This window comes from Heteronotia binoei, chromosome 17 (genome assembly GCF_032191835.1).
Source record: "Heteronotia binoei isolate CCM8104 ecotype False Entrance Well chromosome 17, APGP_CSIRO_Hbin_v1, whole genome shotgun sequence".
NCBI lineage: Eukaryota > Metazoa > Chordata > Lepidosauria > Squamata > Gekkonidae > Heteronotia > Heteronotia binoei.
Window position 1 is genome coordinate 48,906,086 of NC_083239.1, and position 20,765 is coordinate 48,926,850.

Sequence of the window (20,765 nt, forward strand, 5' to 3'; positions counted from 1 at the left end):
AAAGAAATGGCATGGTGAGGGTGTTTTGAACCCAGTTCCAAGCCACAAGTGCTGCAAAGGAGGAGTTGGAGCATTAGACCCTAACGTTCTTCCTCTAAAGAGCTGAAGATAGTGTGGTTCTCCTTTCCGCATAAGAAACCTGTGAGTTAGGTTAGGGTGAGGAAATAAGTGTCTTAAGGTTATGCAGTGCTCTGTGATTGAACAGAGTTTTCCCTATTGTAGACCAACGCTAACTGCAACACCATCCAGACTCTCTAAACATAAGTGCACAATGGATGTATTGCGGTATGAGAGCGGATAAGTGGAGTTCTAGAGAGGAGGTGCATGCCTATTATTGTGATGAGGTACCTCGTGAGTTGTTCAGATACCTTCTTCTAATTAGAATGAATTTTCAGATCCCACACATAAGGGGATAAGTTCCTTTGCCGAAATGGCTGTTTTGGAGGGTGTGCTTCATGGCATTAAATCCTACTGAGGTCTCTCCCCTTCCCTAGGCTTCATCTCCAAATCACTAGGAATTTCCACACACCAAAGTTCGCAACTCTTGTTTGTGTGCATATCCATTCGGGGTTTGTTTATTCTGGTTTTAATTGGCAATGTTCTTAGCTATTACGATTATTTCGATATCAAGAAAGACAAACTATAAATGTATGAGTGATAGTAGGATTGCCAGCTCTAGACAGATAAATTCTTGGGGCTTTGGGAGTAAAGCCTGGTGAAGGAAGAGTTTGAGGAAAGGAGTGACCTCAGTGGGGTATAATGCCACCAATTCAACCCTCCAAAGCCACCATTTCTTCCAGGGCTACTTATCTTTGTCATCTGAAGATAAATTCAAGGCAATCTCCAGGTCCCACCTGGAGGTTGGCAATAGTATTATATCCAGGGGTGGAATTCTAGCAGGAGCTGCTTTGCATATTAAACCATATGCCCCTGATGTAGCCAATCCTCTAAGAGCTTACAGGGCTCTTTTCTGTAAGCTCTTGGAGGATTGGCTACACCAGGGGTGTGTGGCCTAATATGCAAAGGAGCTCCTGCTAGAATTCCACCCCGATTATATCTGTTTTTCCAGTGCTGAATATGTTTTTTTTTCTATTTCCCCTCTCTACCCCATTTCCCTTCACACCTTACCTAAGCCCTGCTTCCACTCCAACTGCCCTCTTTCCTACGTGGACTGAAGGGATTCCTGATCACAACTGTCAACATTCTTCTGTTTCTGCTCTACTGAAAACCACTCTCTTATCTCCTCCTTCCACTTTGTGCCTCTTTACAAAACCATTGCCTAATCCTTCCCTCTGTCTCTTACACATAACATTAAGAACAAATAAGTGAGCAGTGACTCATGAAAACTCACACCCTGCCACAAATTTTGTTCGTCTTTAAGGTGCTACTGGGCTCTTGCACCTTCCTACAGCAGACTTAACAGTGTCTAAAAGCTCCGGCCCTGCCACAAATTTTAAGGCACTACTGAATTCTTGCTCTTTTCTCCTGCTACAGACAGACAAACATGGCTATCCATCTTAAAGAAGTGAGCAGTGACCAGTGTTCCCTCTAAGCTGAGTTAGTGTGAGCTACCTCACAGTTTTTTAGTCTCTGGCTCTCACATTTTTGTCTTAGCTCAAGAAAAATGGCCCCAGAGCAAACTAATTTATGCAGTAGCTCACAACTTTAAATGCCAGTATTTTTGCTCACAAGACTCCACAGCTTAGAGCAGGGGTGTTGAACTTATTTCTTATGAGGGCCGGATATGACATCAATGAAACCTTGTTGGGCCGGGCCATGTCCTTAAAACATGCTTAAAATGTTAGCACTCATTGGTCTTAAGGATGCTTTCTTTGTATTTCTCCCATGGGATCCAGGGAACTGGGCAAAGGAAGCTCGGGCTCTTTCCTTCCTTCCCCAGGAGACTGGGGAGGGAGCCTCAGCCTTTAAAGGAAGAGAGGCTTGGCTCAGTAGCTCTACTGTGCAACTGAGAGAGCCTGGCAAAGCAAGCCATTCCTCCCCAAGGGAGGAGCCTCAGCCAATGGAGAAAACAGAGCTTTTGCTCTGTAGCTCCTGTGCCATTGAGCAAGCCTTGCAAAGCAAGCTGTTATGCAGAAGGAAGCAGATTACAGCCAGTCGCTTGGGGTCCTGATAGGAACCCTCTGGGGGCCTGATTCGCCCCCCCCCAAACTGCATATTTGACACTCCTGGCTTAGAGGGAGTGTTGGCAGTGACTCCTTAAACCTCCTCCCCTGCCACAAATTTTGTTAGTTTTTAAGGTGCTACTGGACTCTTGCTCTCTTCTGCTGCTACAGACAGACAAACATGGCTACCCATCTTGAAGAAATTAGCTGTGATTCCCAAAAGCTCCTCCCCTGCCACAGATTTTGTTAGTCTTTAAGATGCTTCTGGACTCTTGTTCCTTTCTTCTAAAGAACTGTGCATGCATAGAGAATCATAAAAGCATAATGTTGGAAGGCACCTCCAGGGTCATCAACCCCCTGCACAATGCAGGAAACTCACAAACACCTCCCCCTAAATTCACAGAATCTTCATTGCCATCAGATGGCCATCTAGCCTCTGTTTAAAAACCTCCAAGGAAGGAGAGCCCACCACCTCCTGAGGAAGCCTGTTCCACTGAGGAACTGCTCTAACGGTCAGGAAGTTCAACCCTAGTGTTGAGCTGGAAACTCTTCTGATTTAATTTCATCCCATTGGTTCTGCTCCTACCTTCTGGGGCCACCGAAAACAATTCCATACCATCCTCTATATGACAGCCCTTCAAGTACTTGAAGATGGTGATCCTATCACCTCTCAGCCACCTCCTCTCCAGGCTAAACATGCCCAGCTCCTTCATCCTTTCCTCATAGGATTTGGTCTCCAGACCCCTCACCATCTTCATCGCCCTCTGGACCCGTTCCAGCTTGTCTATATCCTTCTTAAAATGTGGTGCCCCAAACTGAACACAATACTCCAGGTGAGGTCTTACTAGAGCAAAGCAATACCATCACTTCATGCGATCTGGACACTATACTTCTGTTGGTACAGCATATGAAACCTTATACCCAGAAATGAATTTTGTTGGTCTTAAAGGTGCTCCAACTTTGTTCTGTTGCTTCAAACCAACACAGCGACCCACCTGAATATAACATTAAGCTCGCTGGGTGACCCTGGGCCATTTACACCACTCTCAGCCAAACCTACATCACAGGGTTGTTTTGAGTATGAAATGGAGATGTAAGCTGCCTTGGGCAGAAAGGTGGTGTATGAATGAATGCAATGAATAAAATATCTGTCACAGTGTTCTGTATTCAGTGTTTTCCTACACTCTAAATAGTTCATCCCTATTCCTATTTATGTAGGAAAAACTAAGTTTAATTCTGGGTATAAGCTTTCATATGGGAGGGAGGGACGGTGGCTCAGTGGTAGAGCATCTGCTTGGTAAGTGGAAGGTCCCAGGTTCAATCCCTGGCATCTCCAAAAAAGGGTCCAGGCAAATAGGTGTGAAAAACCTCAGCTTGAGACCCTGGAGAGCCGCTGCCAGTCTGAGAAGACAATACTGACTTTGATGGACCAAGGGTCTGATTCAATATAAGGCAGCTTCATATGTTCATATGAACCTAATTTGAGGAGGGACGGTGGCTCAGTGGTAGAGCATCTGCTTGGTAAGCAGAAGGTCCCAGATTCAATCCCCGGCATCTCCAACTAAAAGGGTCCAGGCAAATAGGTGTGAAAAACCTCAGCTTGAGACCCTGGAGGGCCGCTGCCAGTCTGAGAAGACAATACTGACTTTGATGGACCGAGGGTCTGATTCAGTATAAGGCAGCTTCATATGTTCATATGCTTGCATACGAATTCTGGGGATAAGCTTGCACACGAAAGCTTATCCCCAGAATTAAACTTTTGTCATTCTCAAAAGTGCCACTGGACTAAGGTTGCCAGGTCTGACTCAAGAAGTATCTGGGGATTTGGGGGTGGAGTCAGGAGCAAGGGTGTGACAAGCATGATTGAACTCCAAAAGGAGTTCTGGCCATCACATTTAAAGGGACTGCACACCTTTTAAATGAAGGATAGGGGCACCTACTTTGGGGGCTCATAGAATTAGACCCCTTGGTCCAATCTTTTTGGAACTTGTGGGGTATTTTGAGGAGATGCACTGGATGCTATGCTGAAAATGTGGTCCTCTACCTACAAAAACAGACTCCCCCCCAGATACCCATGGATTCATTCTCCATTATACCCTAAGGGAATCAGTCTCCATAGGGTATAATGGAGTGCCCAGCAGACATTTTCTTCTCCTCCCCCCACTTTCTGCTAACCCTGAAGCAGGGGGAGGGCCTCCAAAGAAGGGGATCCCCCGCCCCCAACTGGGGATTAGCAACCCTATTGACTCCTTTTGTTCTGCTGCTTCAGACCCACACGGTTGTCCGCCTGAATCTATTTATGCAGGGTTACTGTATTTTTAAAAGCAAAGAAGAGGGCATTATTTCCCGACTGACTGCTTCAAACCAGTGATCCCTATGTCAAATCTAATTTTAAAGACTCCTACTGCTGAACTTGTGATAATTTCTACTAACTAGGAATAATCCCAACCTTCCAAATCTAAACCTAAAAGAGGCCATCTTCAGTTTTTTTAAAAAGCCAAAAGTCCAAAAACACAAACATAAAAAAGAGGGCATGTGGTAACAACCCTATATTTATGTGCGTGGATTTTTTAATAAAAACTATTTCTCTTTAAGCACCCTTAATCTTACCACCTTTCCTCTTGAAGACACAACCCTATGTCCATGTGTGTGGGTTTTTAAAAAAAAGTTTTTTAAAGTGCCCTTAATAATCCTCAGGGCCGGATCGGGGGGGGGGGCAGAGGGGGGATGCTTGCCCCCCAGTGCCAACGGAGGGGGGGGCAAATTGGGTATGGAGTCCATGGTATTCCATGGGACCATAATATAGAATAGCCCAAAAGGGGACATCATTTTTTAATTTTGCGCCCCCCCCCCAACAAACATGTAGAACACGGGTTCTGTAAGGGAAGATCTTGCCTCACTAACCTGTTACATTTCTTTGAGGGGGTGAACAAACATGTGGACAAAGGAGACCTGATAGATATTGTTTACCTTGACTTCCAGAAAGCTTTTGATAAAGTTCCTCACCAACGGCTCCTTAGTAAGCTCGAGTGTCAAGGAGTAAAAGGACAGGTCCTCTTGTGGATCAAAAACTGGCTAATTAATAGGAGGCAGAGAATAAGTATAAATGGGCAGTCTTTGAAGTGGAGTGGAATGCCACAGGGCTCAGTACTGGGTCCCATGCTCTTTAACTTGTTCATAAATGATTTGGAGTTGAGAGTAAGCAGTGAAGTGGCCAAGTTTGCAGATAACACTAAATTGTTCAGGGTGGTGAGAACCAGAAAGGATTGTGAGGAACTCCAAAGGGATCTGTTGAGGCTGGGTGAGTGGGCGTCAGAATGGCAGATGAGGTTCAATGTGGCCAAGTGCAAAGTAATGCACATTGGGGCCAAGAATCCCAGATACAAATACAAGTTGATGGGGTGTGAACTGGCAGAGACTGACCAAGAGAGAGATCTGGGGTCGTGGTAGATAACTCACTGAAAATGTCAAGACGGTGTGCAATTGCAATAAAAAAGGCCAACGCCATGCTGGGAATTATTAGGAAGGGAATTGAAAACAAATCAGCCAGTATCATAAATCGATGGTGCGGTCTCATTTGGAATACTGTGTGCAATTCTGGTCACTGCACCTCAAAAAGGATATTATAGCATCGGAAAAAGTGCAGAAAAGGGCAACTAGAATGATTAAAGGTTTGGAACACTTTCCCTATGAAAAAAGGTTAAAACGCTTGGGGCTCTTTAGCTTGGAGAAACATCGACTGTGGGGTGACATGATAGAGGTTTACAAGATTATGCAAGGGATGGAGAAAGTAGAGAAAGAAGTACTTTTCTCCCTTTCTCACAATACAAGAACTCATGGGCATTCAATGAAATTGCTGAGCAGTCGAGTTAGAACAGATAAAAGGAGGTACTTCTTCACCCAAAGGGTGATTAACATGTGGAATTCACTGCCACAGGAGGTGATAGCAGCTACAAGCATAGCCAGCTTCAAGAGGGGGTTAGATAAAAATATGGAGCAGAGGTCCATCAGTGGCTATATATGTGTGTGTATATATAATTTTTTTTGCCACTGTGTGACACAGTGTTGGACTGGATGGGCAATGGCCTGACCCAACATGGCTTCTCTTATGTTCTTATCCGGTCCTGATAACCCTAACTTTCCAAATCCAACCCTGAAAGAAGCCATTTTCACCAGCTTCTTAAAAGAGCCCAGACACATACTAAAAAAGAGGACCTGTCGTCTTAAAAAGAACAAGTTGTGATTAACCACCCTATATTTATGTGCCTGGGTTTAAAAAAAACCCTTTCTTTTTAAGCCCTCACAGTGTCCTCCTTAGAGGACACATTATATCCATATGTGTGGATTTTGTTAATGTCTTTAAAAAGTATTTCTTTTTAATAATCCTAACCTTCCAAATCCAACTCTAAAAGAGGCCATTTTCACGAGCTTTTAAAAAAAGCCCCCAAAGAGTCCGGACACATACTAAAAAAGAGGACATGTCCTCTCAAAAGTGGTGGTAACAACACTATATTTATATACATGGAATTTAAAAAAAAAAACTTATTTCTTTTTAAGCCCTCACCTGTCTGCCTTAGAGAACACAACCATGGGCATGGATTTTTTTTTAACGCCTTTAAAAAGTATTTCTTTTTAAATGCCTTTAATAATCCTAACCTTCCAAATCCAACCCTAAAAGGCCATTTTCAAGAGCTTTTTAAAAGCGCTCCAAAAGTGTCAGGACACATACAAAAAAAAGAGGACACGTCCTCTCAAAAGTGGTGGTAACAACCCTATATTTATGTAGGTGGAATTTTTTTTAAAAAACCTTTCTTTTTAAGCCCTCACGTGTCCTCCTAAGAAGACACAACCCTGTATCCATGGGCGTGATTTTTTTTTTTTAAATGCCTTTAAAAAGTATTTCTTCTTAAATGCCATGTGGAATTAAAAAAAACAACACTATTTCTTTTTAAGCCCTCAGAGGACACACCCCTATATCCATGGGCGCCTATTTATTTTATTTTGTAAAAACTATTTCTTTTGAAACGCCCTTCATCTCTCTCTCTCTCTCCCTCCCTAACAAAATGGCCGCCGCGCTTCAGCCGAGCCGCTCCCTTCCGCGCCTTTCCCGCCCAAAACCTCACGCGCAAAAACAGACCTGCGCCATTCTCCTCCCCCCCCACCCCTCCCTCGAAGCCGGCGCACTCGCGCTCGTTGGTGGGGCGCGTGGGCGGGGCCGGGCGGCAGGGGGCGGGGCGAGCAAGCGAGGGAAACGGGCGCGTGCGGAGGACAGTGAGGAAAGGGGGGGGAGGAGAAGACGGGACGGAGCGGGCGCGAGACGACGGGTAAAGCAGCCGCTTGCCTTGCCTTGCCTGCCCCCCTGCTCTGCTTTCCCCTCCCCATTTGCTTCCCCCCTCCCTGGAGGAACGGACCCTCCCCTCCTTTCTGGAGGGAAAGAGCAGCCCCTCCCCTGTCAGGTGCAACTGCCCTTCCCCCCTTCTCAGCTTTCTTTAAAAGACCCCCCCCCCCCCAGCACCACCACCATTTCTAAGCAACAGCAGCAAAATCTCTTCCACACAACCCAAACTGGGAACAGCCTTCCCTTAGAGACAAAGGAAGGTGGGACCCTAAATCTTTCTCCTCCTCCCCCCCCCCACCCAATTGTTCCTGCTTCCCAGTTTTGGGGCAGCATCAGCTTTCCTCTCAGGCTGTGGTAAGGGGCTTCCCACTTTCCCCCAGGGAGGGCGGTTTCCAAAATCCCGCCCCCCCTCCCGCCTTGTGCAAAAGCCTCCATTTTCCTACCCCTTCCTTCCTGTCTCAGCAAAGCAGAACTGATCTCCATGAGGGGCAGTCGCAGAGCCAGTGGGCGGACTGGCCAGGGTGTTAGCTTGCCCCATGGCAAGTGGGCCCTGTAGGCCACCTGGTGAAGTGGGCCCCTTAAACATTAGGCAATATGTTGAAAATGTGAATGGCCTTTTAGCAGCTTGAAAATGTTATGGAAGTTCCAGTATCGTTACTGTAATGCAACTAGAATTTATGTTGTATTTAGGGGTGCCAGTCCCTAGGTGGGGCCTGGGAATCTTCTGCTTTTAGGACTGATCTCCAGCTGGCTGAGATCAGCTCCCCTGGAGGAAATGCAATCTGTATTTGCATTTACTACTGTATACTGCTAGTATTATGTTCAATATATGTAAACTGTAATTATATATATGTGTGTGTATATATGTATATATATATGTGTTTGTGTGTAGTTTTAATTGTACCTTTTTTCCACATGTATTTTTTGAAAATTTTAATTTATCTCTTGCAAAAATTAAATGATAGCCTTATAGTTGTGGGTGGGCCCCCTATGTCTCCTGGCAACCAATCTTTTGAGACCCAGTCCTCCGCTGCTGCAGACCCTTTCCTGGATGGGGAAGCCCTAGATTGGGTATGGGGCGTTGTTCCTTCTAAGCTGAGTTAGGGTGAGCTAGCTCACAAATTTTTAGCCTCCAGCTCACCCTTTTTTGTCTTAGCTCAGAAAGAATGACCCAGAACACAATAATTTATGCAGGAGCTCGCAACTTTAATGCCGGCAGCTCACAAAGTAGAATTTCTGCTCGTTGGACTTTGCAGCTTAGAGGAAACGTTGGTATAGGGGTATTTGGGCTGGAAGGGGCCTTGCAGGTGGATGGGGTTGTGTGGATGGCGGGGATTCGCTTTCTCTAGCCTGGCTTTAGGTTTGATCCTTAGAGATCATGAAAGATGGGAAGGGTGGTGTGGGTGGGACAGGAGGGTGCTTTGAAATTTGGGGAGCATGGCATCTAGTTTTTGGAGAATCTGGCATCTAGTGTTTTGGCGCCAGGGGTTTTCACAAAATGGGGTCTACAAGCATCAGTTTCATGAGGTTTTTTTTTTTCCGCTACTCTGGTTTAAGAAAGTTTGTGTGAAGGGCAAACGATAACATTTATTGACAAGAGCAAGGTTATCCTGTGCTGCATTTCTTTAGTGCTCTAATTTCAGATTTGGTACCTATCATTAATGCTGTGCGGTACCAGGATTTGACTTTCAGCCTGCCTCATCCTAAAATGCTCAGGAAGGATTAGAAATTGATTTTATTTATTTATTTAAGACATTTTAATGCGGTCTTTCCACTCAGTAAGGGCCCACAAACATATTGAAACAAAGATACAGTTAAAATTATACGGTAATTCAGAAATTTCAATTTCAAAATTATATAATAAGTTCAGTTAAGAACACACAACAGCAATACCTGCAGAAGGGTGCATGCACACAAAAGCTTGTACCTTGAATAAAACTGTTGGTTTTAAAGTGCCACTGGACTAAAACTTTATTTTATTACTTATGCTAAATGTCAAAAATCCAGTTGATATAGTGCCAGTCAGTGCTGAGCGTTTAGTTGCTTTTTGGACAATCAAATAATGAGCTAGTTTAAATAAAGTTGCATATTACCTAAACCTCAGTGTATGTTACTTTGAGATACTGAAGGAAATGCAAGGTAATATTCATTTTTAGGGTGTTTTAAAATAATATTACACTGTTTTCTTGTGATTAGCTTGCGCAGCGCAAAGTCATACAAAAGTTCTAGAAGCTGCGGAGGTATATGATTTAATAAGCTTCCAACAGAAGGGCTTCCATTCTTATGGGGCCTCCCCAAGAAATCTCTGTAAGTTCTCTTGTCTGTGCTTTAACGCTGAAAGAAATAAAAATTATTTTAATTATCATTAAATACAGGTCATATGGAAATGATTTTAAAATTTCCAAATATTCACATTGTATGTTATCCAGTCTAGGGTGTTTTTGCCTTTCTCTCTTGTAGAAGTGGTACGGCTCGCTTAAATGTGTTCCTTTAATAAACCAGCTTATCAGAATAGACTTCAGTGGTTTGGCATGCTTGGTTCTCCTCTGGGAGCACTGTGGTGCCACAACACAGATTATAAGAGGCGTTCTGTCAATGATGCCTAAATGCAGAATATTACACTACATAATCTTGAAATCCCTGCAGTAATGAACCTCCCAAACAATTTCCTCCTTGTTCTGCCTGACCTCAAGCATGGAATTTTAACTGGCATATAGAACTGATGTCGTAACCTCCCCAGAAATATCTACCGGGAGGGCAGTATTTTAAATAATGATTAATACATTTAAGTAGCAATGAAAGTAAATGATGCCGCACACTTTGAACAAGTGAGCAATTCCCTTTCAATATTATAACGGGAATGTTGCAGGCTGAAATTTTTATCTTGGCTATTTGTTTTGAAAGAGGGCTCAAGGCAGTGCAGAAAGACAGGAATAAAAATGTTCTATTGCAACCAGTAAAACAGAAACGCGCGACTATAAAAACTAGCCCAAAAGATCAGCAATCAATAGCATTAGCAAAGGGCTCGGTGCAATGTTGCACCATTCCCTTCATAAGGTACAGAAAGCCCCACGTTAAGGGTATTTCCCATCACAGCCCCAAGGGTAGAAGGGCAAGTTGATTTTTGTGGATTAAATGCATGCAGGAAAAGCAGCAAAAAACATAGTTCTGAGACAATGTGAACCAAAGCTGTTCTTACTCTCTTCAGAGTGAGCAGTGCTCGTGTTGGATCAGGCCAGTGGCCCATCCAGTCCAACACTGTATCACACAGTGGCCAAAACCCCCACGTGCCATCAGGAGGTCCACCAGTGGGACCGACACTAGAAGCCCTCACACTGTTGCAACTCCCAAGCACCAAGAATGCAGAGCATCACTTCTCCCAGACAGAGTTCCAACAATACGCTGTGGCTAATAGCCACAGATGGGCCTCTGCTCCATATGCTTATCCAATCCCCTCTTGAAGCTGGCTATGCTTATAGCTGCCACCATAAGAACATAAGAGAAGCCATGTTTGATCAGGCCAATGGCCCATCCAGTTCAACACTTTGTGTCACACAGTGGCCAAAAAAATTACATATACTATACACACACACACACACACTGTGGCTAATAGCCACTGATGGACCTCGGCTCCATTTTTTAATCCAATCCCCTCTTGAAGCTGGCTATGCTTGTAGCCGCCACCACCTCCTATGGCAGTGAATTCCACATGTTAATCACCCTTTGGGTGAAGAAGTGCTTCCTTTTATCCGTTTTAACCTGACTGCTCAGCAATTTCATTGAATGCCCACGAGTTCTTGTATTGTGAGAAAGGGAGAAAAGTATTTATTTCTCTACTTTCTCCATCCCATGCATAATCTTGTAAACCTCTATCATGTCACCCCGCAGTCAACGTTTCTCCAAGCTAAAGAGCCCAAAGCGTTTTAACCTTTCTTCATAGGGAAAGTGTCCCAACCCTTTAATAATTCTAGTTGCCCTTTTCTGGACCTTTTCCAATACTATAATATCTTTTTTGAGATGTGGTGACTAGAATTGTACACAGTACTCCAAATGAGGCCGCACCATCGATTCATACAGGGGCATTATGATATTGGCGAATTTATTTTCAATTCCCTTCCTAATAATTCCCAGCATAGTGTTGGCCTTTTTTATTGCAGTCGCACACTGTCTCAACATTTTCAGTGAGTTATCTACCATGACCGCAAGATCTCTCTCTTCGTCAGAGCGGTCTCATTTGGAATACTGTTTACAATTCTAGTCACCGCACCTCAAAAAGGACATTATACCATTGGAAAAAGTCCAGAAAAGGGAAACTAGAATGATTAAAGATTTGGAACATTTTCCCTATGAAGAAAGGTTAAAACGCTTGGGACTCTTTAGCTTGGAGAAATGTCGACTGTGGGATGACATGATAGAGGTTTACAAGATTATGCATGGGATGGAGAAAGTAGAGAAAGAAGTCCTTTTCTCCCTTTCTCACAATACAAGAACTCATGGGCATTCAATGAAATTGCTGAGCAGTCAGGTTAAAACAGATAAAAGGAAGTCTTTCTTCACCCAAAGGGTGATTAACATGTGGAATTCACTGCCACAGGAGGTGGCGGCGGCTACAAGCATAGCCAGCTTCAAGAGGGAATTGGATAAAAAAATGGAGCAGAGGTCCATCAGTGGCTATTAGCCACAGTGTGTGTGTGTGTATATATATATGTAATTTTTATTTTTTTGGCCACTGTGTGACACAGAGGTGTTGGACTGGATGGGCCATTGGCCTGATCCAACATGGCTTCTCTTAGGTTCTTATGTTACTCTCCTCCAGTTCACCCCGATCAACTTGTATTTATAGTTAGGATTTTTGTCCCCAATGTGCATTACCTTGCACTTGGCCACGTTGAACCTCATTTGCTATGTTGACGCCCGCTCACACAGCCTCAAAAGATCCCTCTGGAGTGCCTCAGGGTGGTAATCCACAAACTTAGCCACTTCACTGCTTACTCCCAACTCCAAATCATTAATGAACATGTTAAAAAGCATCGGATCCAGTACTGAGCCCTGTGGCACCCCACTGCTTACCGTCCTCCACTGTGAAGACAGCCCATTTATACTCACTCTGTTTCCTATTAATTAGCCAGTTTTTAATCCACAAGACGACTTGTCCTTTTATCCCATGACTCTTAGGAGCCTTTGATGAGGAACTTTATCAAACGTTTTCTGGAAGTCAAGGTAAACAACATCTATTGGGTCCCCTTTGTCCACATGCATACTTTTGCCTATGTGTGTAAGTTTCCAAGTTTCCATGTTGCTATCCCTTTCTGTTTGCAAAAAAATTACATTTAATTTTGTTGGAGAGGCTGAAATCACCAGTAAAATTATAACCAGAAAAAAGGCTGCCCATCACAACAGAAAAATGACCAAAGGGTGAAGCTACCCCCTCGCTGAGAAACCATTTCCACCAATTTCCAGATTACTTCAAGCATCTGCTTCTGATAGAAAGGGACTTTTGTTTAACAGTTTCTCATTTTACTGTTCCTTGTAGCTAGGAAATATGATGGGTTAGTTACAGGGGTGTTCAACCTTCTTGAGCATGTGGGCGCATTTGGAATTCTGACACAGCATGGTGGGCATAGCAACAAAATGGCTACCACAAAATGGCTGCTCCAGGAGGCGGAGGCAGCCACAGAATGGTGGCCATAGCTTAACTTGAGTTACACAGCACAGATCTTTGTGCTGTGGTGGTAGCTGCTGCCAAAGCAACATTTTAAAAAGTGTGTACAGCCAACCAAATGTTCAATAGTAAATTAGAATCCTTTCTGGGCAAAAGCCTTAAGTGACCCTGCTTGCTTTCTAAAAACACTGTGCAGCTGTCAGAAATGAAGATCCCTTGTTAGTATCTGTAATAATACAGTGGTTTTCAAATTGGCCTAAATCAGCACGTTTAAGATTCCATAGTAAGGGTTATTTTTTTAAAAAGTTCTAAAACATGTTTTGTTATTTTTGTATAGATAACGGTGGAATGTCTTCAGTTTTATCTGGGGAAGACTGGATATCAGAAATTTGGGGATTTAAAATTTGATTTCAGTAATTGCATGATTGAACCAATTTTACCCTTTCATTGTTCACAAATCATGGCTATAAAAATTCGAATTGACCCTATTCCCACCAGTGTTCCCTCTAAGCTGAGTTAGCATGAGCTAGCTCACAGATTTTTAGCCTCCAGCTTATACATTTTTGTCTTAGTTCAGGAAGGATCCCCCGAAGCACAATAATTGATGCAGTAGCTCACAACTTTGCCAGTAGCTCACAAAGTAGATTTTTTTTCTCACAAGACTGCAGCTTAGAGGGAACATTGGTGGCAACCCCCACCCCCCGCATTTGATTGAATTTTAAATAATATTAAACTTTTCCAAACTCAGTGATCAAAAAAGTGGAAATCAGCTATTAGAGTAATTTATGAAGCTTAAACTTTGATTTAAAATGTAGTATTTGTTCCGGCTATAAAATCCTTTTCATATTTTTGTTGTTTAGGATTTTGGCATTGTGTAATAAGGTTTAGGGACACATAGGGATGAATGTTGTAGAAAACCACATTGAGAATATCAAGAAAACAGCACAGGAATGAATTTGTTAATGCAGAAAGTAGTCCATGCAGACATAGATTTTTAATTTTTTAATAGTGTCTTAATTTATTACCTGCTAATAATAATTATAACTGTAGATACCCCTCTAGAGTTATACCAGAACTAAAATAGCCTCTGAAAACAAACAAATTCACCCTTACTTTGCAGCTTTGCTGACTGAAAATGACCAATTAGGGAAAAATAGACTCCAGACAACAAGAGGGCTGTGGCTTGGTGGTAAAGCATTTGCTTGACATCCAGAAGGTCCCAGGTTCAATCCCCAGCATCTCCAGTTAAAAGGACCAAGTAGGAGGTGATGGGAAAGACCTCAGCCTGAGACCTTGGAGAGCAGCTGCCTGTCTGAGTAGACAGTACTGACTTTGATGGACCAAGGGTCTGAATCCAGTAGAAGGGAGCTTCATGCGTTCATGTGATAAATCCGTGCATGAATCTTAACAGTTGAAGCATGCACGCTTTAAACATAAGATATGCCATTCCATAAATAGTAAAAGATTTGTCAAGACATTAAGGGGTGTAGGGAGAACGTTACATAGTAAGGCTGCTAACAAAAATACCCAAAGGTATTGTAACCCAATAACAAGGAATCAATGTACAAAAAAATTCTTAACCGAACATTAAACACCTTGAAAACCCCTCCGCCAAGAATTGTATCATTTCTGTATGAACAAATGCAAAAAACTTTTGTAGTGTCCAAAAAGATTTCAATTAATTACAGGAATGGAATTCTAGCAGGAGCTCCTTTGCATATTAGGCCACACACCCCTGATGTAGCCAATCCTCCAAGAGCTTACAAAAAAGTGCCTTGTAAGCTCTTGGAGGATTGGCTACATCAGCGGGTGTGTGGCCTAATATGCAAAGGAGCTCCTGCTAGAATTCCACCCCTCATGATTAAAGTCTCTCCGTGTAAAGGTAAATTAACTCCATGTCCATTTGCTGTGACTTAGCAACTTTCAAGTTCACTTTTGATCATCTGGCAGTTTTCAAAGGAAGTTTAAAGACTGAAACACTTCTGAAATTTTCAGCTTCAGATATGTAACAGAATATGTTCTCAAAGGCTTTTTGGGGAAAAATCCTCAAATTTTATAGAGCCACTATCTAGACTTGTGTTCTGACTTGTACGCTGGTAATTTTGCCAAATTCCTTGACATCGCTCCTTGAATGAGAGCAAGTTTGGTGTGTAGTGGTTAAGTGTGCGGACTCTTATCTGGGAGAACCCGGTTTGATTCCCCACTCCTCCACTTGCAGCTGCTGGAATGGCCTTGGGTCAGCCGTAGCTCTGGCAGGAGTTGTCCTTGAAAGGGCAGCTGCTGTGGGAGTCCTCTCAGCCCCACCCACCTCGCAGGGTGTCTTGTTGTGGGGGAGGAAGGTAAAGGAGATTGTGGGCCACTGTCCTTGAAAGAGCAGCTTCTGGGAGTGCTCTCTCAGCCCTACCTACCTCAAAGGGTGTCTGTTGTGGGGGAGGAAGGTAAAGGAGATTGTAGGCCACTCTGAGACTCTGTCCTTGGAAGGGCAGCTGCTGTCAGAGCTCTCTCAGCCCCATCCACCTCACAGGGTGTCTGTTGTGGGGGAGGAAGGTAAAGGAGATTGTAGGCCGCTCTGAGACTCTGTCCTTGAAAGGGCAGCTGCTGTCAGAGCTCTCTCAGCCCTACCCACCTCACAGGGTGTCTGTTGTGGGGGAGGAAGGGAAAGGAGATTATGAGCCGCTCTGAGACTCTTGAGTGGAGGGTGGGATATAAAGCCAATATCTTCTGTCTTCATCATCGTCTTTTCTGTTGCCCTTCTCTTTTGTTTAGCAACCTTAACCCAAAATAGAGACGTGGAAGGTGGGTGAGCATGGATCAGTACCACCTCAGCGATGAGAGCTCCCTCAACTCTGAAATGCAGCTTAATGAGTTTCCAGGGAATCAGGCTTTGGACTGTAGTGATTCCTTCAGCCAGGAGCTGTGCTCAGATATGAGAGACATGATTTATTCAGGACTGAGCAACCTGGATGTGGATCCTAGCCTTTCGGCTGCAAATATAAACAGCGACTCTTTAGAAGACAACCTGGACACCTTGTCGTTGTATTCTGCAAAGGACAGCGATCCTGCTAAACTCCTAGATGACGGCGAGACAGACTCACGACCGCTTTTGCACAGTGAGTCACTTCCGGGACATTTCCCAGTTCAAATTCGTCGTAAAAGCGCATTTGGCAAGAGGCGTGTAAAAGTATCTGTTGAGATATTTGGTTGATATAGCAGAGTTTGCTTGGTCATAGAAGCAGGGCCTTTTTTTGTATAAAAAGCCCAGTAGGAACTCACTTGCGTGCTAGGCCACACCCCTGGTGTCGGCATTGTTTTGCACAGCGCTTTTTTTGTAACTTTTTAAAGCCCAGCAGGAACTCATTAGCATATTAGGCCACACCCCCTGATGCCAAGCCAGCCGGAACTGTGTTCCTGCGCATTCCTGCTTTAAAAAAAGGTCCTGCATAGAAGCATAATACTGAGTGCAGTAAGTAAATCTCCCAAGCAGTATATTCTTATTCAAGCAAATCTCATTCACATAGGGTTGCCAATCCCCTGTTGGGGGCAGGAGATCTCCGGGTTTAGAGGTCCTCCCCCTGCTTCAGGGTTATCAGAAAGTGTGTGCACGGGGGGGTGTTGTTGAATGTTCGCTGGGCACTCCATTATACCCTATGGAGACCAGTCCCCATAGGGTATAATGGATAATCAATTCATGGTTATCTGGGATTCTAACGGGGGAGGCAGTTTTTTGAAATAGAGGCACCACATTTTCAGTATAGCAGGGTCTCTTCTCAACATCCCCCCCCCCTCCAGATTTCAAAAAGATTGGACCTGAGGATCCAATTCTATGAGCCCCAAAAGAAGGTGTTCCCATCCTCCAATATTTCCAATGGAAGAAAGGCATTTAAAAGGAATATGAAGGCCAGAACTCCCTTCAGGGTTCAATTGTGCTTGTCACAACCTTGCTCCTGGCTCCTCCCCCAAAGTCTTTTGGCTCCACCCCCAAAGTCCCCGGATATTTCTTGAGTCATACCTGGCAGTCCTACATTCAAATTCATGTTTCAGTCAAAAGCAGAGAGAGAGGAGTGCCTTCACTATCACAAGTGATCCGGCATGGTGGGTGGGAGTGTGAAGGCATTTGTCTCTACAGGAAAAACCTGCGAAAAGAGATATGTGTCTAGGCCTTGAATCCAACAGGAGCTCACAGGAACGCAGCTCCAGGACCTTTCTGAGGGTTCCCCACCTACCTTGTCCATTGAATAATAGGTGCAGCCGCATATCAATCCCTGGATTAGGAAAGCAGGCAGGCAGGCAGGCAGGCAGCCACCAGGAGCTTTGCCACACCCCCAGCAGCCCACATTAACCCCTGGAGAAGCCCATGCCACCCTTTCTCCACTAATTATGTGATTTTGGGTGGTGGGTGGCTTGCTGGCCTTTTGACTGTGGGGGTGGGTGGGGAGGCCAATGAGAGCTCCAGGTGAGTGAGGCCTGCTTGGGCCGGCTGAATCTCTAGCCAGCCCAAGCAGGCCTCGCTCGCCCGGGGCTCTTCTTGTGTCGGGTTGCTTTTGACTGGTGGAGGGTAGCATATGCTAATGATTATGCCAATGAGCTCCACCACCTATTTTTCTACAAAAGGACCCCTGCATGTGTCTCCATGGAAGGCCATGTGAAAACAGAGGAGAAAGAAAGGAGAGGGCAGCTTCCAGGTTAGACAAAGAGAGGCATCTCACTCAAGGAGATAAGACCTATTTATACACGCTTAAAGTGCCACAGTGTCCCCCCCCAATGTCCTGGCATGCTGAGCCACTTACTCCAAAAAAGAACAATGCCCATGCAGGGCACACAGCCTATAGTGCTGCAAATACTTATAAAATACTTACAAGACCTCCACACAAGTCTGGAGAGAAGCTGTAATTCCAGGGGGGGCCCTACGTCAGGACATTCAGTTGCTGACCTAAAGGTAGCAGTTATCTCACAAAGGAATGTCAAAGGGAGATTAGAAAGAGAGGCTGCTGAATTGCAACGGATAAGAAAGATCAGGAGAATGCATCCTCCTGGACCGAATAGAGACCCAGGTTTCCTGTCTCAAATTTCAATGTTGATTTCTCCATGCCTGCTACTACCTGTCTGCATATCACACCTAATCCAATCGCACTGCCGTTGTCATTTGCCTGCTAATGTTATTTGGCATCTGAAATCATCCCACTTTCCAATATATAGGACAGATGGACTTACATTCTAGTTGTATCTGAAGAAGTGAGCAGTGACTCATGAAAGCTCATACCCTACCACAAATGTTGTTAACCTTTAAGGTGCTACTGGGCTCTTCCTCTGTTCTTCTAAGAGCCACTTGGGGGTCTGGCAGCAATTTTTCTCCAAGCCAGTTTCCAGGGTTCCTGGAGGGTGTCGCGCCCCACCCCGCAATCTTCTGGGCATAGAGCCAGTTTGGGGTAGCGGTTAAGTGCGCGGACTCCTATCTGGGAGAACCGGGTTTGATTCCCCACTCCTCCACTTGCAACTGCTGGAATGGCCTTGGGTTAGTCATAGCTCTTGTAGGAGTTGTCCTTGAAAGGGCAGTTTCTGTTAGAGCTCTCTCAGCCTCAGTCAATTTGGTATAGTGGTGAATTGTGTGGACTCTTATCTGGAAGAACAGGGTTTGATTCCCCGCTCCTCCACTTGCACCTGCTGGAATGGCCTTGGGTCAGCCATAGCTCTGGCAGAGGTTGTCCTTGAAAGGGCAGACTTTTATCTGGGAGAACTGGGTTTGATTCCTCACTCCTCCACTTGCAGCTGCTGGAATGGCCTTGGGTCAGCCATAGCTCTGGCAGAGGTTGTCCTTGAAAGGGCAGCTGCTTTGAGAGCCTCTCAGCCTCACCCACCTCACAGGGTGTCTGTTGTGGGGGAGGAAGATAAAGGAGATTGTAAGCTGCTCTGAGCTTCGGAGTGGAGAGCGGGATATAAATCTAATATCATCATCATCATCACTGTGGGTGTTTGGGGAGAGGTATTTGTGAGTTTCCTGCATTGCACAAGGGGCTGGGCTAGATGACCCTGGAAGTTCCTTCTGATTCTGTGAGTCTGTCAAAGTGGATAGGATGCCGTGTGTGCTGTGGCTTTTGGGTCACATGTGCTGAATAAGCCAGTCTCATCATTTGAAATGCACTGATGCCGTCACTGCTAGATTAGTCATTCCTATTTCGTGCTGCATGGTGATGTCATTACATGTTCTGCACTCACACGTTACTTTCCAAGTATAGCTGCGGTGCGTCAAGCTTGGTAACAACCGTGCATTTCATAAACAGTTGACATTTTGGGATAAGAAGTGAAATAAAATCCCCCAAGGATAAATAAATCAGTAGCACTTCCTCCTTGGGCCAATGGCATCAACTTGATTGGTCTGTAGAGCACCCTTAGGCCTTTATAGCTCTATAGAAAAATAATATGTCATTATTGTACTAAGTGATTATTACACTACAATATGTTGCGGATAATGGTTCCCCCCTTCTGCCTAGTTTCCTTTCAATGACACCCTGGATAAGGAAATGCCCCCTGCAGAGCCTTTGCGACTCTCTCTCCGTCTGTGGTTGGGAAAAGGCTACACTGAAGAGGAGGGGTGTTCTCCTAATATTTCATTAACCCGTATAATCGAGGAAGTGATTCTCCTGTTCAAATGCCGGTAGGGTGGAGGTATTTCCCAGCAGGCTTCCTTGGGAGGTGGTGGGCTCTCCTTCTTTGGAGGTTTTCAAAGGGTGTTTTTAAATTCTGACCGTTTTCTCACACAGCTTACCACGGGGTCACGTTCCTGTTCTCTCCGCAGCGTCCGTCGGATTTCCCACTATCTGCGCCGAAGTTACAGGAAGTGCTGCGGCTTTTGCGTAGCAAACGTAAACCGCTAAAACCCAGTTTACATTTGCTACGCAAAAGCTGCGGCATTTCCTGTAACTCTGGCGCAGATAATGGGAAATCCGACAGACGCTGCGGAGAGAATAGGAACGTGACCGCCTGGTGAGCTGTGTGCGAAAACGGCCTCAGTTTGATCCCGAGTTTTAGAGCCTTCAAATCGCCTGCCGCTGTTCCGCTTTAATTATTTTCCTTTTATGATATGATATGATAAATTTATTGTCATTGTTCTCAAAAAAGGAAAATGAGAGCAACGAAATGAGGTGCTCTTCCACAAACATACCAACACATCAACACTAAAGAAAAAAACATATACATAAACCATTTAAAATACATCTAAAACAAATAACCATTCATGACCCTACATTTAGCCTACATCTAAAACAAATAACCACTCATAGCCCTGCATTTAGCCTAACCACAGCACTTGGATAGAAGCTGCCCTTAAATCTATTTGTCTTAGCCTTCAACACTCTATATCGTCTGCCCGACGGTAAGATCTCAAATAGCAAGTGGCCCGGATGTGAAGGGTCCTTTAAGATCATTTGTATCTTCCTTTTACATCCCATATTATACAGATCCACCAATGAGGGGAGAGAGCATCCACAAATCTTCTGTGCTCTTACCATCACTCTTTGGAGCACCCCTTCTCTCTGCTTCCGTGCAGCTCCCAAACCACACGCAGAGGCAATAAGATAGAATGCTCTCAATGGAACTACGATAAAAGGCAACCAGCAGACTCCCTGACAGTTGTTGTGATCTTAAG

At 44.5% G+C, this 20,765-nt stretch overlaps 1 protein-coding gene across 1 annotated transcript in view; it reads left to right on the top strand.

Annotated features, from left to right (window-relative positions):
• Positions 1-7,356: 7,356 nt before the first annotated feature.
• Positions 7,357-20,765, top strand: part of ZNF541 (zinc finger protein 541) — a 54,913-nt gene continuing 41,504 nt past the window's right edge. Inside the window, exons 1-2 of the mRNA XM_060257756.1 lie at positions 7,357-7,447; positions 15,890-16,233. Coding sequence (XP_060113739.1) covers positions 15,930-16,233 — 304 coding nt within the window. The 5' untranslated portion in view covers positions 7,357-7,447; positions 15,890-15,929. The remainder of the gene's footprint in view (positions 7,448-15,889; positions 16,234-20,765) is intronic.